At 38.9% G+C, this 15,799-nt stretch overlaps 2 protein-coding genes across 2 annotated transcripts; both read left to right on the forward strand.

Moving 5' to 3' along the window:
• Nucleotides 1-1,764: 1,764 nt before the first annotated feature.
• LOC131019035 (probably inactive receptor-like protein kinase At5g41680) lies at nt 1,765-4,903 on the forward strand. The gene is made up of 3 exons (XM_057947720.1): nt 1,765-1,807; nt 3,534-3,752; nt 3,829-4,903. Exons 1-3 carry the CDS (start codon nt 1,765-1,767, stop codon nt 4,479-4,481), a joined length of 915 nt encoding a protein of 304 aa, XP_057803703.1. The 3' UTR covers nt 4,482-4,903.
• A 4,606-nt stretch (nt 4,904-9,509) lies between these two features.
• LOC131014605 (ABC transporter F family member 4-like) lies at nt 9,510-14,610 on the forward strand. The gene is made up of 2 exons (XM_057942630.1): nt 9,510-9,966; nt 10,373-14,610. The coding sequence occupies exon 2, from the start codon at nt 10,384-10,386 to the stop codon at nt 12,538-12,540; it is 2,157 nt and encodes a 718-aa protein (XP_057798613.1). The 5' UTR covers nt 9,510-9,966; nt 10,373-10,383; the 3' UTR covers nt 12,541-14,610.
• Nucleotides 14,611-15,799: the final 1,189 nt, after the last annotated feature.

Raw genomic sequence — 15,799 nt, forward strand, 5'->3', positions numbered from 1 at the left:
ATCGGGACCGAACCGCACCAATACGGTTCGGTTCGGTTCGGTTTTGAGTGTCGGTTCGGTTTCTGCTCACCCCTAGATAAAATCATATTTTATTTTTTTTAATACTAAAATTACGAAAATACACCTACTATTTTCAAAAATTCCAGGGGGGCCAGTGACCCCCTGCCCCACCCCTAGCTCCGCCCCTGTAATGATAAAGTCACACGATTAATTCTTTATTTAGAGCAACTTCAGAGTTGAAAAGCATTGCAAGCAAACTCATTCGATTCTCATTCTCTTACAGAGTAAGTAAAATATAATCTGAAGGGTTTGTTAAAGAAAATCTTGATGTCAAGGAACTACGACAATTGGGAGAGGCTGGTGGCGGCGGTGGTGAAGAGAGAAGAGATTTGGCAACTCTGCCATCAAGACTCCTTCTCCACTATCTATAGCTTTGACTACTCATCGCATCTCGAATTAAGCTGCCCAATTTATGCCGATAATTTCGAGTTCGTTCGACAGCTCCGGCACCGCAACTTTCGGACTACAGATCTCGTTCGACACTGTTGTAATATCCAATTTCCCCGATCTAAATTTAGAATTTATTTTAAACTTAGATTTAAGATGATTCACGCCGGATTGAGAAAAAGAGTTTATTTTAATTCCAACAAAAGTGTTTAAAAAAAAAACATTTATAAATTTAGTTATTAAATTTATGTGCGTCGCATATTTATTTAATTTAGCATTCAAAGCATTTTTACGAGCTTTTATTTAAGCAAACACTGAACGATTATTACAGTTTTCATAGTACAACCTGGAAGACTTTTTATTTTATTTTATCTTATTTTATTTTATTTTATTTTTTATTCCTACACCTACTCCCACCACTAACTCCTCTACTGCAGCACACCACCAACTCCACTACTGCAATACATCCACTACACCTACTCCCATTTTTTTTTTAAGCTTTCATCTTCCATCCTTCCATCTTCACACGAAACACTTACAATTCACAAATTTTAAGTTCAGCAAGAATAGCAGAACAACCAAGTAACAGCCATTTCAGATTTTGAGCAGCTCACTCAAACTCAAGGTTTCACTTTCAAATTCTACTCTATAAATTGTAATGTTTCCTTTCGTTTATTCACAGTGAAACACCCACTTCGATTCATCTCTAAGACAATCCCAACTCAATCAAGCAAAGAAACACACAGCATACGTTCATTGCATTATTTCAACATATATATTTGTATATGCACTTGAATAAAATTTACATACATTCGAGTGATTTTCATGAACTGTTTTTGTTGAGGTTAATAAAGAAGAGAGAGTGGTTGTTGTGTGTGTGAAATTTTGAGTCGGGAAGGGTGAGGGTGTGTCGTCGGCGGAGGCTGTCGTGGCTGCTCCCCGGCGAGCTTCCGCGGCGGCGGGACTTTTGAGCGGTCGAGAGTTGAGAGAACAGGGGCTGAAGGGCGACGGTCGGCGGCCTTGCTGCCGTCGACCTGAGAAGAGAGCCGAGGGAGAAACTTGTGTTGAGTGTCTTGCTGAGAGGGTGTCGGCAACGGTGGCTTGGCTGCTGTTGCCGGAAGGTCGAGAGAGTCGACGGCCGAGGCGGTTTACAGCCGTTTCCCCGGTGAGCTTCCGCGGTGGTGGTTCTTTCGGCGGTTCCACCGCTAGTTGTCCAAAGCAGGGGAATGAGAGGGAGGCGACAAGGCAGGACCTTGTTGCTGCTGTCGACGGAGAGAGATAGGTTGAGGGAGATGAGGCCGGAGTCGGCGGACGGCGATGGCGGCGGTCCGGCTGACTGCTGCTGTCGGCTGGAGCAGAGGTGGGCGACGGCGGTCGGGCGGTGGCGCTGCTACCGCTACCGGAAAAGAAGAGAGGGGGGAGAAGAGGGTGTTGGAGCGCCGCTGCTATGTGCGTGTGTGCGTGTGTCGTTTTGTGTGTGTGCGTCTGATGGGGGGGTTGAAGAGGGTAATAGGTTTAAGTGTTGGGGGCTTGGGCTTGGGAGTGTTGGGGGCTTGGGCCGATTTATTGGGCCGAAATTATTTTATTTAGTGGGCCGAGTTTTGTTTATTAAATCAGTTGGGCCCTTGGTTTTAATAATTGTGCTGGGCCTTAATTCAATTATTTAATAGATGGCCCTATTATTGTTTTATCAAATTGAGCTTTCTTATTTTTAATTAATTGAACTATTATTAGTTTGATTAATTTATTTAAAGGATAATTTTCATAATAATATTAAATTATTATTATGTGCATATTTTAAGTAAATTACTTATTATATGTTAAGCATGACATGAAATTGCATTTATTTTGAAATAAAAGTATTTAATTGGTTTTAATTATAATTCCAATTATTAAAGAAAGTCGAGTAAGAATATTGTTGGTGTTCTTAACTCAAGAAAAATATTTTTAAATATTTATTCATTAAAGTTTAAAAACCCGGCTAAGTGAATCATAGAATATTAAGCACTACACCATGACTTAAGATTAGCTTCACGAGACCTATTAAGAATAGAATTTCTTGTAGGCTTTGTGACCAGGGGGATTAGCGCTGCTTTCCCAAGACAGGTTTTTATGTGTATGATCTTCAGGCTTTGCCTATCCAGGTGGGCTTACTTTCCAAATGTACAAAGTATGATTGAGTTATTAAGCTCTAAATGTTTCAATGAAATGCAAATTGTTTATTTATGTAATGAAAACTGTTTATCCAATAAAATGTTTATGTGCACTCTGCTCTGTTTAAGGCTCGCGCAGTTAATCAATTGAGGTTCTCTTATGACCTAATACGTTGTTTGAGAATTGTGTACACTTGTTAGTTGACTCGGTGGGTTGATCTCCATCGGGCTCTAACCAGAGGCGTTATAAGGGTGCTCGGCTGGATGTGTTCCGGAGCATGAGAAATATCAGGCCTGCCTGGGTAGCGTCCCGAGGTCAAAGTAAACTTGTCTGACTTACGCCCTCAGTTCAAGTAAGCGGGAGACAGAGATCCGTCGGTGGCTAAGGTCCGGGATCACAGCGAGTAACAGAAAGGGAGTGTGACATGTGCGCACAAATGAAAGAAAATGTTTTAACATGCTTAGAAGTTATTTCAATTTAAAACCTTCTAAGTCATGTCAAGTATGATTGGATAAACTGTCTTTATTAAAATATGAGATGTTTCAGAAAATGCATGCCCACTAAGTACATTAGTACTTAGCCCAAAAATACTTTCAAATGTTTTCAGGTTGGCTGGCCGGTGCTGACGGGACGGAGCTGAGGCTAGCGATAAATTCCTATGTTAGACTTCCGCTGTAGCAATTACTCATATCAGTCTTTTATTTTCCCAACTTAAGATCTTCATGTTAAATTTCAAATGATATACCTGACCGAGCATAGACTCTTCACTACTTAATTTATGCCAATGAATGTCGGTTGTCAGAAGCATGAAACAAAACTTGTGATCCAAAGGGGCATAGCCCGACTTTCTATTCTATTTCGGGTTTTTACAAGGTTGTTCCTTGTTTATTTCTATGAATTAGTTGCACCTCGATTATATTTATTCATTCAAGAATTGGGGTGTGACAACTGTGCTACGGGAACTAAAGCCGTCATCAAGCTACTGAATACTGTGAAGATAACAGAAGATGAATTCGAGCAGCATATGATTGTCTTGGGAAATTGTGTGCATGAAAATGTGGCAACGCCGAGGGCGCACCGCTTCTCGGAGATGACGAAGCTCATCGTCTATGATTACTATAGCCAAGGAAGTGTGTTTGATATGTTGCACGGTAATCTTCTGACACATGCTTAGCTAATTATTAATTCCTTTATTCAGAGACATGGAGTGAGTTTGTGCGTATGCAGGAGGCAACACAAACGGAAATAGGCCTAATTGGGAAAGGCGAGTGAGAATTGCAGCAGGAGCAGCGCAGGGAATTGCACATATCCACACACAGTGTGGAGGGAAACTAGCCCATGGAAACATAAAATCCTCGAATATCTTCGTCAACTCCCAAGGCTATGGTTGTGTGTGTGATTTTGGTTTGGCAGGCCTCCCTGGAATGGCAGCCAAGTGGTGGGATGCTCTAGAGTACTATACGTCGGAGCATAGCTTTAAGAGCCCCTCTCAAGAGAGTGACGTCTATAGCTTTGGGATGTTTTTAGTTGAACTTGTTACTGGAAAACTACCTGTGCTACTGCCCTATCTTGTTAACCTGCTTTGTACATCTGAACCAGATACATTGGATTTCAATGTCTTTAAGCCTAGCCTTTTTGCGGATGAATTGGGTAGCGTAGAAATGGAGGTAGGGAAGTTTCCAGCAGATTCAGATCTGAATAGTTGGTGTGTGGAGGAGTTGCGGAGGACGTTGGTGCTTGCAAAGTGGTGCTTGGCTTTGTTGCCACAAGACAGGCCTACCATGTCTCAAGTGGTGATACAGCTTCAAAGCATGATCAGATTTGGATCTGGTGATGAGAGAGGCCACCATCACCCCCGACAAGAAGCCAGTTTGGAATAGATTTCTCCGAATTCCAAGATTCTTACCATCTACATAAGCCACATTTCACTTGTTTATTTAATCTTATTTCCCTGCATATATATATCTGGCAACATACAAGAGAGCTGAGCCAATTCGCCACCCACTCTGTCAACAACTTATCAAAAGCCTTGAGCTGGTGCGTCCACATGGGTATTTGTCAAGCTTACTCACTCCCTAACTCATGATTCCACTCCATAGAAGCTGGTAATGCATTTATGTGTATTTTTATGTACCAACTAGAAATAACGTGCATTGTGTTGCACTTTATTTCATATAAATCATTGTGCATATAATGAATGTAAGGCGACCACTATACACACATGGTAAGGTTGGAAACAAGGTAAGCACATGAAACAAGAGGAAATGCAAAATTCAACTTTCAAGTCTAGGAAATAAAGAATGATAACTCAATTCTCAAAAACTCTATATTATCAAATGATCAAAATATTCAAATTAATATGAATTTCACTATATAAGATAAGACTATTTATAAGCTACAAAGATTCTTAAACTCAACGTACAATATTAAAAGTGACTATTTAATTTTTGCACTTACTTTAAACACGCATAAACCTCTGGATACTTGAACTATGAGCTTCGACAAGATACATATCGAAAGGTAGTTGATTGGTTTTCCAACGCATCTGGCCGTTTGTCATTCAGAGTTGTATTAAAGAAGTTATAATCAAAAGGTGGTTAAGGGTGACGAATTCAGCAAAAATTTGCACTACATATAAATTTTCGATCTTTAATGCCAATAACGAATCGCATCAATTGTACCGGCCCTTGTCTTGACAGATCTTAGTACGAAATGTGACTAATGAAAGTATTGATCCCTTCCATTCCTCGGGATGATATGGCAAATCTTAGAAAAAAAAATTTCAATAGAAAAATCGGTACCACAGAAAAAAAGATCTGCCATTAATTTTATTAAAATAATAATCTATACTAATAGAAAAAGAGCCTTGGGCACAACATGTGGCTTGCCTATCTTACCCTTATTACGTACTCCCTCCGTCCCATGAAGCATGATGCGCTTCTTTTCGACACGTGAATTAAGAAATTGGTATTTTGTGTGTTAAGTGCGGTAGGAGTTTGAGCCGAGAGGAGTTCAGACCAGTGCTCTAACTCCGTGAGATCTTAGTCTTTGCGGAAAGACATAGTTTTGTCTCAGTGAAGCTAAGAGTGAGAAATCCAACACAGTGTGTTGGTACTGAAGATTGGATCTTCGGTTGTTTAGGTTTGTTGTGCACCCGTAAGCACAAGCCCAGTGAAGTTGTCAGTGTGATCAACTGACCGTGGATGTAGGAAGTGTTTTCCGAACCACGTAAAAATTCTTTTGTTATTTATCGCTTTCAGTATTTACTTTCCTTATCTGTGCTCAAACCTTTTGATAACTGAAACTGATTAATAGCAAAGTGAAACATAAATCTTGACAACTTGTTTAAATCACAAAGGCTATTTTGAAAGAAAAGTTTTTCCGCTGTCAGTGTTATTAGTCTAACTGATAAATCTTCGGATAGTCAGTAAGATTCATAACACTTATTTGTTTTACAAACTCGACTAAAGCCTAACGTGTATCAGTTAAAGTCTTTGACTTAACTGATAACTCTTTACTGAAGAGTATTCAGTATCAGTCGTCAACCTAAGTTTTGCTAAACCCTTTTTACTGAAAAAGGTTGTGTCAGTTTGTTTTCGATTTAAAATAGCCTATAGGTGTATTCCCCCCCCCAATACACCTATTCGAGACCCTCAAGGACCTAACATCTTGGTTTATGAAAACATACTTTTTTTTACTATGATTCGAACTTTCTATTATTTATCCACTTTTATTTAGTTAAAATCATCCTATTTGCTATTATGAATGCTATTTCACATCAATACTTACAACCCTTCAGTCTGGGGCAGATCCAGAATTTGTCGATAGGGGGGCTAACCTTGAAGGTATTAAATGGGGGTTTGGGGCGGTAGCCCCCGAGCCAAAATTTTCGGGCAGTCCGTACAGTTCATTTTTATGTTCAAGTAGAATTTTAATAGACTTAGGATTAAAATTCGATCACCTACTAAAATAAATAATTATTCTCTTTCCATTGATTCAATAACATATACATTGAAAGCATATAAAAAACTACCGCTATATGTTTTTAAAAAAATTAATCTAGCTTCTACAATAATAAACTTATTTTTATTAGTATATTGAAAGGTATTTTTATCTTTTTTTTGAACTGAACTATATAGATATTAGGCTAAATATATTTAATATATATAAGATAAAATTTTGGGTTTGCACTGAGCTGGCAAATGTGGAAACGATATCGCAGACGAAGGGAGTATATTAAAAAAATTTAATATTGCGCAATTATAACAATTATATATTTTTTCACAACGGGAAACAAACTCCACATACTATAGAAGATTAAGCACACAAATGTACACAAAAATGCGTTTTTATGATGATGCTCAAATCTATAAAATTTCAATATTGTAGCAAATGCAATCCAAAAAACGCAACCAATGGAAAGCATCAATGTTGGAGCAATTGAAGAAGAGTCAGCTCAAGAGAAACAAAAGAAACATTCACCTAAGTAAAAAAAATTACAACGTCTAGAAAGAAAAAAATTACGATGGAGTTGAGGCCTACAGAACCGCAAAAGAAAAAAAAGAAGACTAGCCAAGAAAAAGTTTGATGGCTACATTGAAATTACAAGTGACGATGATCTTCCGGTGAACAACATTCTGTCGCAAACTAAAAATAAGAAGAAAAGATTCTCAATCGTCAAAATCAAACAAGAAAATATTTAAATTTCGTCTTGTTCCGTACTTAGATAATTTATGACATTTTTCATAGATCTTTTTACATTTTTATTTAGACATATAGTATTATGAATATTACTTTCTTACATTTAAATTTATTCATTAATAGTTTCATTGATTTCTTTTTTAAATTTAAATTATAGCAAAATGAATAACTCAATTTCATAAATATAATTTAATATTTAAAATTATGTAGTAATATTTATATATTTTATTTTCATAGTATAAAATCATATGTGTGTCGCACGTTCATATTGCTAGTAATAAAAAAAAAGTAAAATGGAGAGGTGAGTCAGGTGACCAATAGGATTATAGAATATTGAAATCGAATACTATCCATTTCGATTTTTTGAATACCTAAATGAATAGGAGGTCTGCAATGATAATTGATTTAGTGGGAACCTACAAAAAAAATACCATCTTTTAAAAGTATAGTGTTTTTCAGCCCATCTTTAAAACTAACTCTTTTGTATATTAAAATTTGTGAAAGAATTAAAATACCTCTTACGATCTCCACCATTTTAATTTTCGTGCAACATGACACGTGTCCACACGACCACGCCATTGATGATGGGCGCGATGGCGTGGTCGTGCTCATGATCGTGGACACGATGGTGGACACGATTGTACCCATCTTGTCTACGATCGCGGGCATGCGTCATGTTGCGCGGAAGTTAAAGTGGTGAAGACCGTAAAACGGTATTTTAATCTTTTAATTAATTTTGGTATACAAGTAGTTAGTTTTAAAGAGGGGCTATTAAACACTCTACTTTTAAAAGATGGTATTTAAAAACTTGGATCCTTTAATTTATGGTGGATTTTGAAAATAGCCACTTTTATATAGTAAAAATAAATTTTACCCTCTAATATAAAAACTTAAAAAAATACCCACATTTACCATTTTACCCTTGCATATAAATTTTTTACAAATACCCACGAATTCACAACCAAAATAAATTTTGGTTGTGAATTCAAACTTTAAAACTCAAATTCACAACTGAATAACAAGTATTGGTTGTGAATTCAAGTTTTAAAGTTTGAATTCACAACTATAAATAGTGTTAGTTGTGAATTCGCGTGAATTCACAACCCACACTATTTCAAGTTGTGAATTCACAAACGATAAAACTTGAATTCACAACCAACATTTTTTCAAGTTGTGAATTCACAACCAATAAAACTTGAATTCACAATCAACACTATTTCAATTGTGAATTCACAACCAACGCCGATAATTCAGTTGTGAATTCATAAACTTGGTTGTGAATTCAAGAACATTTGTACAAAATTGAACGATTTTCATCAATTTCTTCAATCTGTGATCCAATATACTTAGTATTCAATCAAAGCAAAGCTTATGCAGAAAATTTATTACATTTTCTTTCTTGAAACAAAATACATCGCTTGTAAACATCAAAAATCTCCAAAATAAGAAAAATTTTAAAAAGCCCCAAGTTCATCTCAAATTAGGGCACGATTTCCCCAAATCAGGAAACTAAATCAAAAATTAAATCACCAGAGACTTCGGCCTCTGCAGATCCGGGGCGGCGCGGCGTTGAGGCGGCGGTGTGGTGAAGGACGGGGCGGCGCGGCCGAGGCCAGGCTCCGCTGGACGCCATCGGAAGCAGAAATCGAGAGAGAGAGAGAAGAAATCGGCGCCGGCTGAGATCCAACGGCGGATGCACCGCTGTCGGGGTATGTAGCTCTGCTTCTGGCCTCGTCGTGGGCGACGGAGTTGGCGGTGGCCATGGGAGCGTGCGGCGGCGCCGTTTGGAAAAGAGAAATCCAGATGGGAAGTCCTACGAAGCTGCTGACAGGACGCGTGAGACGGCGGAGGAGACGGGCACCAGAGCTAGGGAGGCGGGGGAGTACACAGCGGAGAGGACGAAGGGGGCGGCCGACGCCGCTGCACAGAAGGCTGTAGAGACTAAGGATGCGACGGCGGAGAAGAGAGAGAGAGAGGAGAGAGCGTGCAAAGAGAGAGAAGAGAGAGAAAAAAAATGAGAGAATGAGAGGAGACTAGGGTTTGCCCATTTATATAGAAGGGTAATTTAGTCCTTTAACACAAAAAATGAGTATTTTTTTATATTTTTATTTGAATGGGTAAATTTTTTTTTTACTATATAAAAGTGGGTACTTTTATATATTAACACTTAATTTATACTACTAATATTTTTTTTCCCCGATTTTCTTGATAAATTCGAAAAACAACATAACACACAAATCACAATACAGTACACTGTACAGTAACAAAAAAAAAATCAAAATCGTGAAAATTAAAGAAACACTCAAACACAACCACACACACAACCGTGACACAACCCTAGCTCGCCCAACCACCGCTTCTCCTCCGCCGTCCCGCCGCGCCCAGCCAGTAGAGCCCGCAGGCCGCAGCTGCCCGCACCCAGCACCCCGAGCACGCAGCCACCCAGCCCAGCACCACACCTCTGCTTGTCTATCTTATCTATAAAACCTAACTCGATCCATTTCTTCTGGTAGTTTGCAAAATAATCCTCTCTACAGACGCTGCTACGATCTTAAATACTGTCTCCGCCGCCTTTCTCTTCTGGCTACCGATATTTCGGGATCTGATTTTTTCTAAATCCGGAGACCGCCGGCGATCTAGGATCCAACTTCAGAATTGTAAACTGTAAGAAAATTATCCATACATCTGAATTTGATTCCTGTTTTTGTACAATTTCTTGTTGGATTATGCGATATGCTTATCTTAGCTGTTCTTGATTTTTGTTTTCATGTTGTCGTTTTGATGCGAATTTGGTGTTAACTAAGCCCCAATTTGAACTGAATTGGATATGATGAATTGGTATTTTTTCCCCGAGATTTTTCCACTGGTTGATTGGTGGTTTTATTTTGGATTTTAGCTGTTTAAGAACTTGTGTTAGTTTGTTATATTTGATGAGGCATAAACAATTGAAATTAGTCACGTTGTTTGTGTGGTTAGTATTTGGTTCTCATGCTTCTTTTTTGGTATTATTAGTTCTTTACTAATTGAACTTCATTACTTCATTCGTTGGTTTTTAATTGTGGTTGATTAGCCATTACCGAAATGGGCAAGAAGAAATCAGATGAGGTTGCTGCTGGTTCAAAGTCCAAGCAGGGTGGTAAGGAGAAGTTCTCAGTGACTGAATTACTCGCGAGCATGGACGCAAAACCTGATAAACCGAAGAAAGCCAGCACTTCCAATAAACCTAAGCCAAAAGCTGCTCCTAAAGCTTCATCTTATATTGATGGTATAGATCTTCCTTCATCTGATGAAGAGGATGATGCTTTGGGCTCTGAGGAAGAGGCCCAACTGAATGAGGTAAACAGCCGCAGAAATATTGTAAGGCCTATTGATACTGGTTTAACTGACAAAGCGTTAAAGAAGCGTGGAAAGAAGGATGTGCTTGTAGCTCAGGCTGCAGAGGTAGCCAAACAGGAGGCACTCAAGGATGACCGTGATGCTTTTACTGTGGTAATTGGTAGCCGGGCTTCTGTACTTGATGGTGAAAATGATGCTGATGCCAATGTCAAAGATATAACAGTTGAAAACTTCTCTGTTGCTGCTCGAGGGAAAGAACTATTGAAGAATACTTCAGTAAAAATTTCTCATGGGAAGAGATATGGATTGGTAGGGCCCAATGGAATGGGTAAATCTACCCTGTTAAAACTTCTTGCTTGGAGAAAGATACCTGTGCCCAAGAATATTGATGTACTTTTGGTTGAACAAGAGGTTGTTGGTGATGATAGAACAGCTCTTGAAGCAGTTGTTTCGGCCAATGAAGAACTCATCAAACTTCGACAAGAAGTTGCTTCGTTGCAGGATGCATCTAATATGTCCACTGGTGATGGCGAGGAAGATGATGATGAAGGGAATGATCTTGGAGAGAAGCTGTCTGAATTGTATGAGAAGTTGCAGTTGATGGGATCAGATGCTGCTGAGGCTCAAGCTTCTAAAATTCTTGCTGGGTTGGGTTTTACTAAAGATATGCAGGGTCGTGCAACACGGTCCTTCAGTGGTGGTTGGAGGATGAGAATTTCATTAGCCAGAGCACTTTTTGTTCAGCCTACTTTGTTGCTGTTGGATGAACCTACAAATCATCTGGACCTCAGGGCTGTTCTTTGGTTGGAAGAATACTTGTGCAGGTGGAAGAAAACACTTATTGTTGTCTCACATGACCGGGATTTTCTAAATACTGTTTGCAATGAGATTATCCATCTCCATGATTTGAAACTCCACCTTTATCGTGGAAATTTTGATGATTTTGAAGGTGGATATGAGCAGCGTCGCAAAGAGGCGAATAAGAAGAGCGAGGCTTATGAAAAGCAGCTGAGAAATGCCAAGAGATCTGGCAGTCGAACTCAGCAGGAGAAGGTCAAGGATCGAGCCAAATTTAATGCTGCCAAGGAAGCCTCGAAGAGCAAGGGCAAAGGTAAGGTTGATGAGGATGAGGCTGTACCGGAGGCACCACGGAAATGGAAAGATTACACAGTTGAGTTCCATTTCCCTGAGCCTACTGAGTTAACACCACCACTTTTGCAACTACTCGAAGTTAGCTTTAGCTACCCAAATCGTGAGGATTTCAGACTCTCAAATGTGGATGTGGGCATTGATATGGGGACTCGTGTAGCAATTGTTGGGCCCAATGGAGCTGGAAAATCAACCTTGCTCAACCTTCTTGCTGGAGATTTGGTTCCAACTGAGGGTGAGGTGAGGAGAAGCCAGAAATTGAGGATAGGTAGATACTCACAGCACTTTGTTGATCTCCTGACAATGGATGAAACACCGGTTCAGTATCTGCTTCGTTTACATCCAGAACAAGAAGGACTCAGCAAACAGGAGGCTGTTCGGGCAAAGTTGGGCAAGTTTGGACTTCCCAGCCACAACCACCTAACTCCTATTGCAAAACTATCCGGTGGGCAGAAGTCGCGTGTGGTTTTCACTTCCATATCCATGTCTAAGCCGCACATTCTACTGTTGGATGAACCGACTAATCATTTGGATATGCAAAGTATCGATGCATTGGCAGATGCGCTTGATGAGTTCACTGGAGGTGTTGTCCTCGTCAGCCACGACTCGAGGCTTATATCACGCGTCTGTCAAGATGAAGAAAGGAGCCAGATATGGGTAGTGGAAAACGGAACTGTTGAGGCTTTCCCTGATACATTTGAAGATTACAAGGATGAGCTTGTCAAGGAAATCAGGGCCGAGGTTGACGATTGATTTGTTTCGCATGAGGTTCTGAGTTATTAAGAAATAAAAAGACCATAATTTTACTATCAAGATTTGCCTTTATTACCTTTAAAAAAGTAAAGAAAAAATATTTGCGTTTATTTGGTGTAGTAATAGTGAGTGTATTTTTCCGATAGTGCAGTAGGGGTCTGATCATTTTGCGGGTACAGATGTTCCCTGATTACTTTTACTTGTAATTTTACTCTATTTTGAAAATTTTGGCCTTGGAACTCGCTTTATATCCTTAATTTTTTTGTTTTCATGGGAATTTGCAGCTGTTACTTTCTTGTTTAATAGGTGGAAGCTTTTGTGGATTAGAATATGCAGCATGTGTAGAAGTACAAGTAGTCCTAGATCCTAGATACAAGGAAATAGAGGATATTATGCTAATTAAGGGGGGTGTATTAGTTCAAGACTTTAATAGATTTCTGCAAATTTTTAAAGTCTGGGTGTATTAGTTCAAGACTTTTAAAAGTCTTTTAAAGTCTGGGTGTATTAATTCAAGACTTTTAAAAGTCTATAAAAATCTAGGTGTATTCGTTCAAGACTTTTAAAAGTCTATGAAAATCTGGGTGTATTCGTTAATCTATGGACTTTAAAGTTGGAATGACTTTCATTGATTTCATTAAAAAAATAGGCATGAACAAATCCGAAGACCAACCACAAGAATTCACAAATCTTACAAAATCCCCGTGCTCGTTGGGTGTCAGCGCTCGCGGCCAAGAAGCCAGCGACCGCTGGACCCAGCGCTCGTGGCAAACGGTTACAGTGCTCGCTGGGCTTAATCAATCAATGCAAGGGAAAAAAGAAGCGCAGACTTGACTTTCAACAGGTGCTTGAGAAATATTGATTGTGAGGAAACAGTAGCATTGCATTGGTGTCCTTGTTTTTCTTTCAAATCATTTGGAAAATGCAGTTGAAAATTCAAAGATGCTCTACTTTTGATTTGGTTATTATTATCTTTATATATATTAATGGTTGGTGTCGTTGACTTTGGTGAGGAGAATGAGATGCCGGGGAAGAGGGACGCAGTCATGAAATCGTCAGCTGTGACTGTGAATCAGACTACCATTAATTCCTTGTTAATTTGGGTGGGAAACCATTCATCTCGACGCGATCGCTGGGCTTCAGCGAGCGCTGGGCCTCAAGCGCTCGCGAGGTCCCCACGCCCGCTGGCTTTGTGGGTTTCAATTCCGAGAAAATCACGACAAATTCTTGCTAATTCATTAAAAATCCGACCAAGAATTCATTCAAAATCATGAAGAATCCGTGAGAATTCTGTAGACTTTTAAAATCTACATAAGTCTACACCCCCTAAATCTTTGAAGCCTATGAATAAGAAAAAAGAAATTTAATTTTGCGCTGTGTCGGTAATGCTCTCGCCAGCTTGCAACTGCATCGAAATTTCGAAGGAAACAAAAGTCAAGGTGATCCCACCACCTATTTACATCTATATATGATGATGATGGTAGTGAGGAAGAAGTGATTAGTATAGAGAATGTAAAAAGGATGCCTAAAGTGTATGATGATTGGGAGAGGCTGGTGAGAGCTGCGGTGCGAAAACAAGAACTCTGGCAATTGTTTCACGACCACTCGAGGACTCCGAGCGGCGGCTCCACCGCCTCGGGGACCAGCGGCAGCCCTGCTTCAGCTTCTCCTAAGACTGTGAGAAGCCGCGTTTCGCCTTTGATCAGTAGCCACACTGTTGCTGCTGAGGTGCTTCCGAGTAGCTCCACCACACGTGCTTCGCCTGTGACTCCGAATGACGAGCAGAAGCAGCAGATGAAGAGAAGGAAATCGAGGTTGCGTCTGGATCGATGGATTTTCACTCGATGGCTTTCTAAGACCTTTCACTCCACTTCGCCATAGCAGCTCAATGCTCTACATATATGCTCAACTTCGTTTCTCATCTCAAGTCCTTGTAATAAAGAAAGCCTCTCTCCAACATGTATCCAAGATAGAATGAGTTGGATGGTGATCAATGCATATATAAAGATAGGAACCAAGTGTTTAACATTATAATCTAATTTTTATTCGACATTTATGCTCAATTTATTACTAGCATAATTTGCCGGATTTGGTTGATGCACCATATTTTCCAGTTTCGTATGTTTTTGTTGAATAATGTTCCAATTCTGTGTTGAATCCTCAACTTCTCAAAAAGTAAAGATTTATTATGAAACGAAGGGAGTAATTACTTGTAAGACGGTGTTTGGAAACATCAAGAATAAAAGAGTTGACTCTTATATTATGCTCTCTTTTTTGAGGAGAGGGATATAATCTCTGCCTATTGCAACTTTGCAAGTGCTCGCCTAATGTGATTTAGAAGCAAAATGTTGTGATGATGCCCCCGACACGATTCTTGTAAATTCTTCGTCTAGGGTTTAAAATAATGATTTCTATTGTCATTACATGTTTCAATATATCAGATGAGTCTTTTTAGTCACCATTGATTTTCCTCTAATCCTCTCAAATTATCAAATACCCTTTCATTCCTCCCTTGGTATATATTTATGCTTAATATACTATTGAGAGTCTTTGTCAATTAATATATACACGAGCCTATGAATTTTGCAGGTTCATTGGGAGACACGAGTTTTCAACCCAATTGGAATAGCAATGGAAGCATAAACCTCCACATATTGGGCAACCATTGGAACCATGGCCTAACTGTTTCTCAAATCTCAAGTATTTGCAAATTCTCTGAAAAATTATGTGTGTATTTTAATTGAAAAATTATCTCAGGTTTTGGATTGCATATGGTGGTCGTTGAAAGAGCCTAACCTCGTCCAGATTATCTCTTTTACTTTTCTTTTTCGATTGAATTCCAAAAAAAAATAAAAAAAATGTTCTCTTCAAAAATTTATTAGCACATCCCGCTTTTTATTTTTTGCTATTATAAAGTTATATTCAAGTTCAAGAATACTATTAGGATGTGTTTGCTTTTTATTCCTCTAAATGGAGGGATATTTTTTGATATTATAAAGTTATATTCAAGTTCAAGAATACTATTAAGATGTGTTTGCTTTTTATTTCTCTAAATAGAGGGATAATATAATGAAGTACTATAATTTATCACTTAAAATGGGGACCACACTTGTTATATCTTATTTGATTTGAATGATAATATATTTATTCACTCCTTATAAGTGGTATAAAATTATACCACCCTTTTCTAAGTATAAAATTGTCATTTTTCTAAGGGATAAGAGGTTGTCCGAAAAATTATACAACTTGATCAATTTTTTTT

The sequence above is a fragment of the Salvia miltiorrhiza genome, chromosome 3, assembly GCF_028751815.1.
Source record: "Salvia miltiorrhiza cultivar Shanhuang (shh) chromosome 3, IMPLAD_Smil_shh, whole genome shotgun sequence".
In the NCBI taxonomy this organism is placed as follows: domain Eukaryota; kingdom Viridiplantae; phylum Streptophyta; class Magnoliopsida; order Lamiales; family Lamiaceae; genus Salvia; species Salvia miltiorrhiza.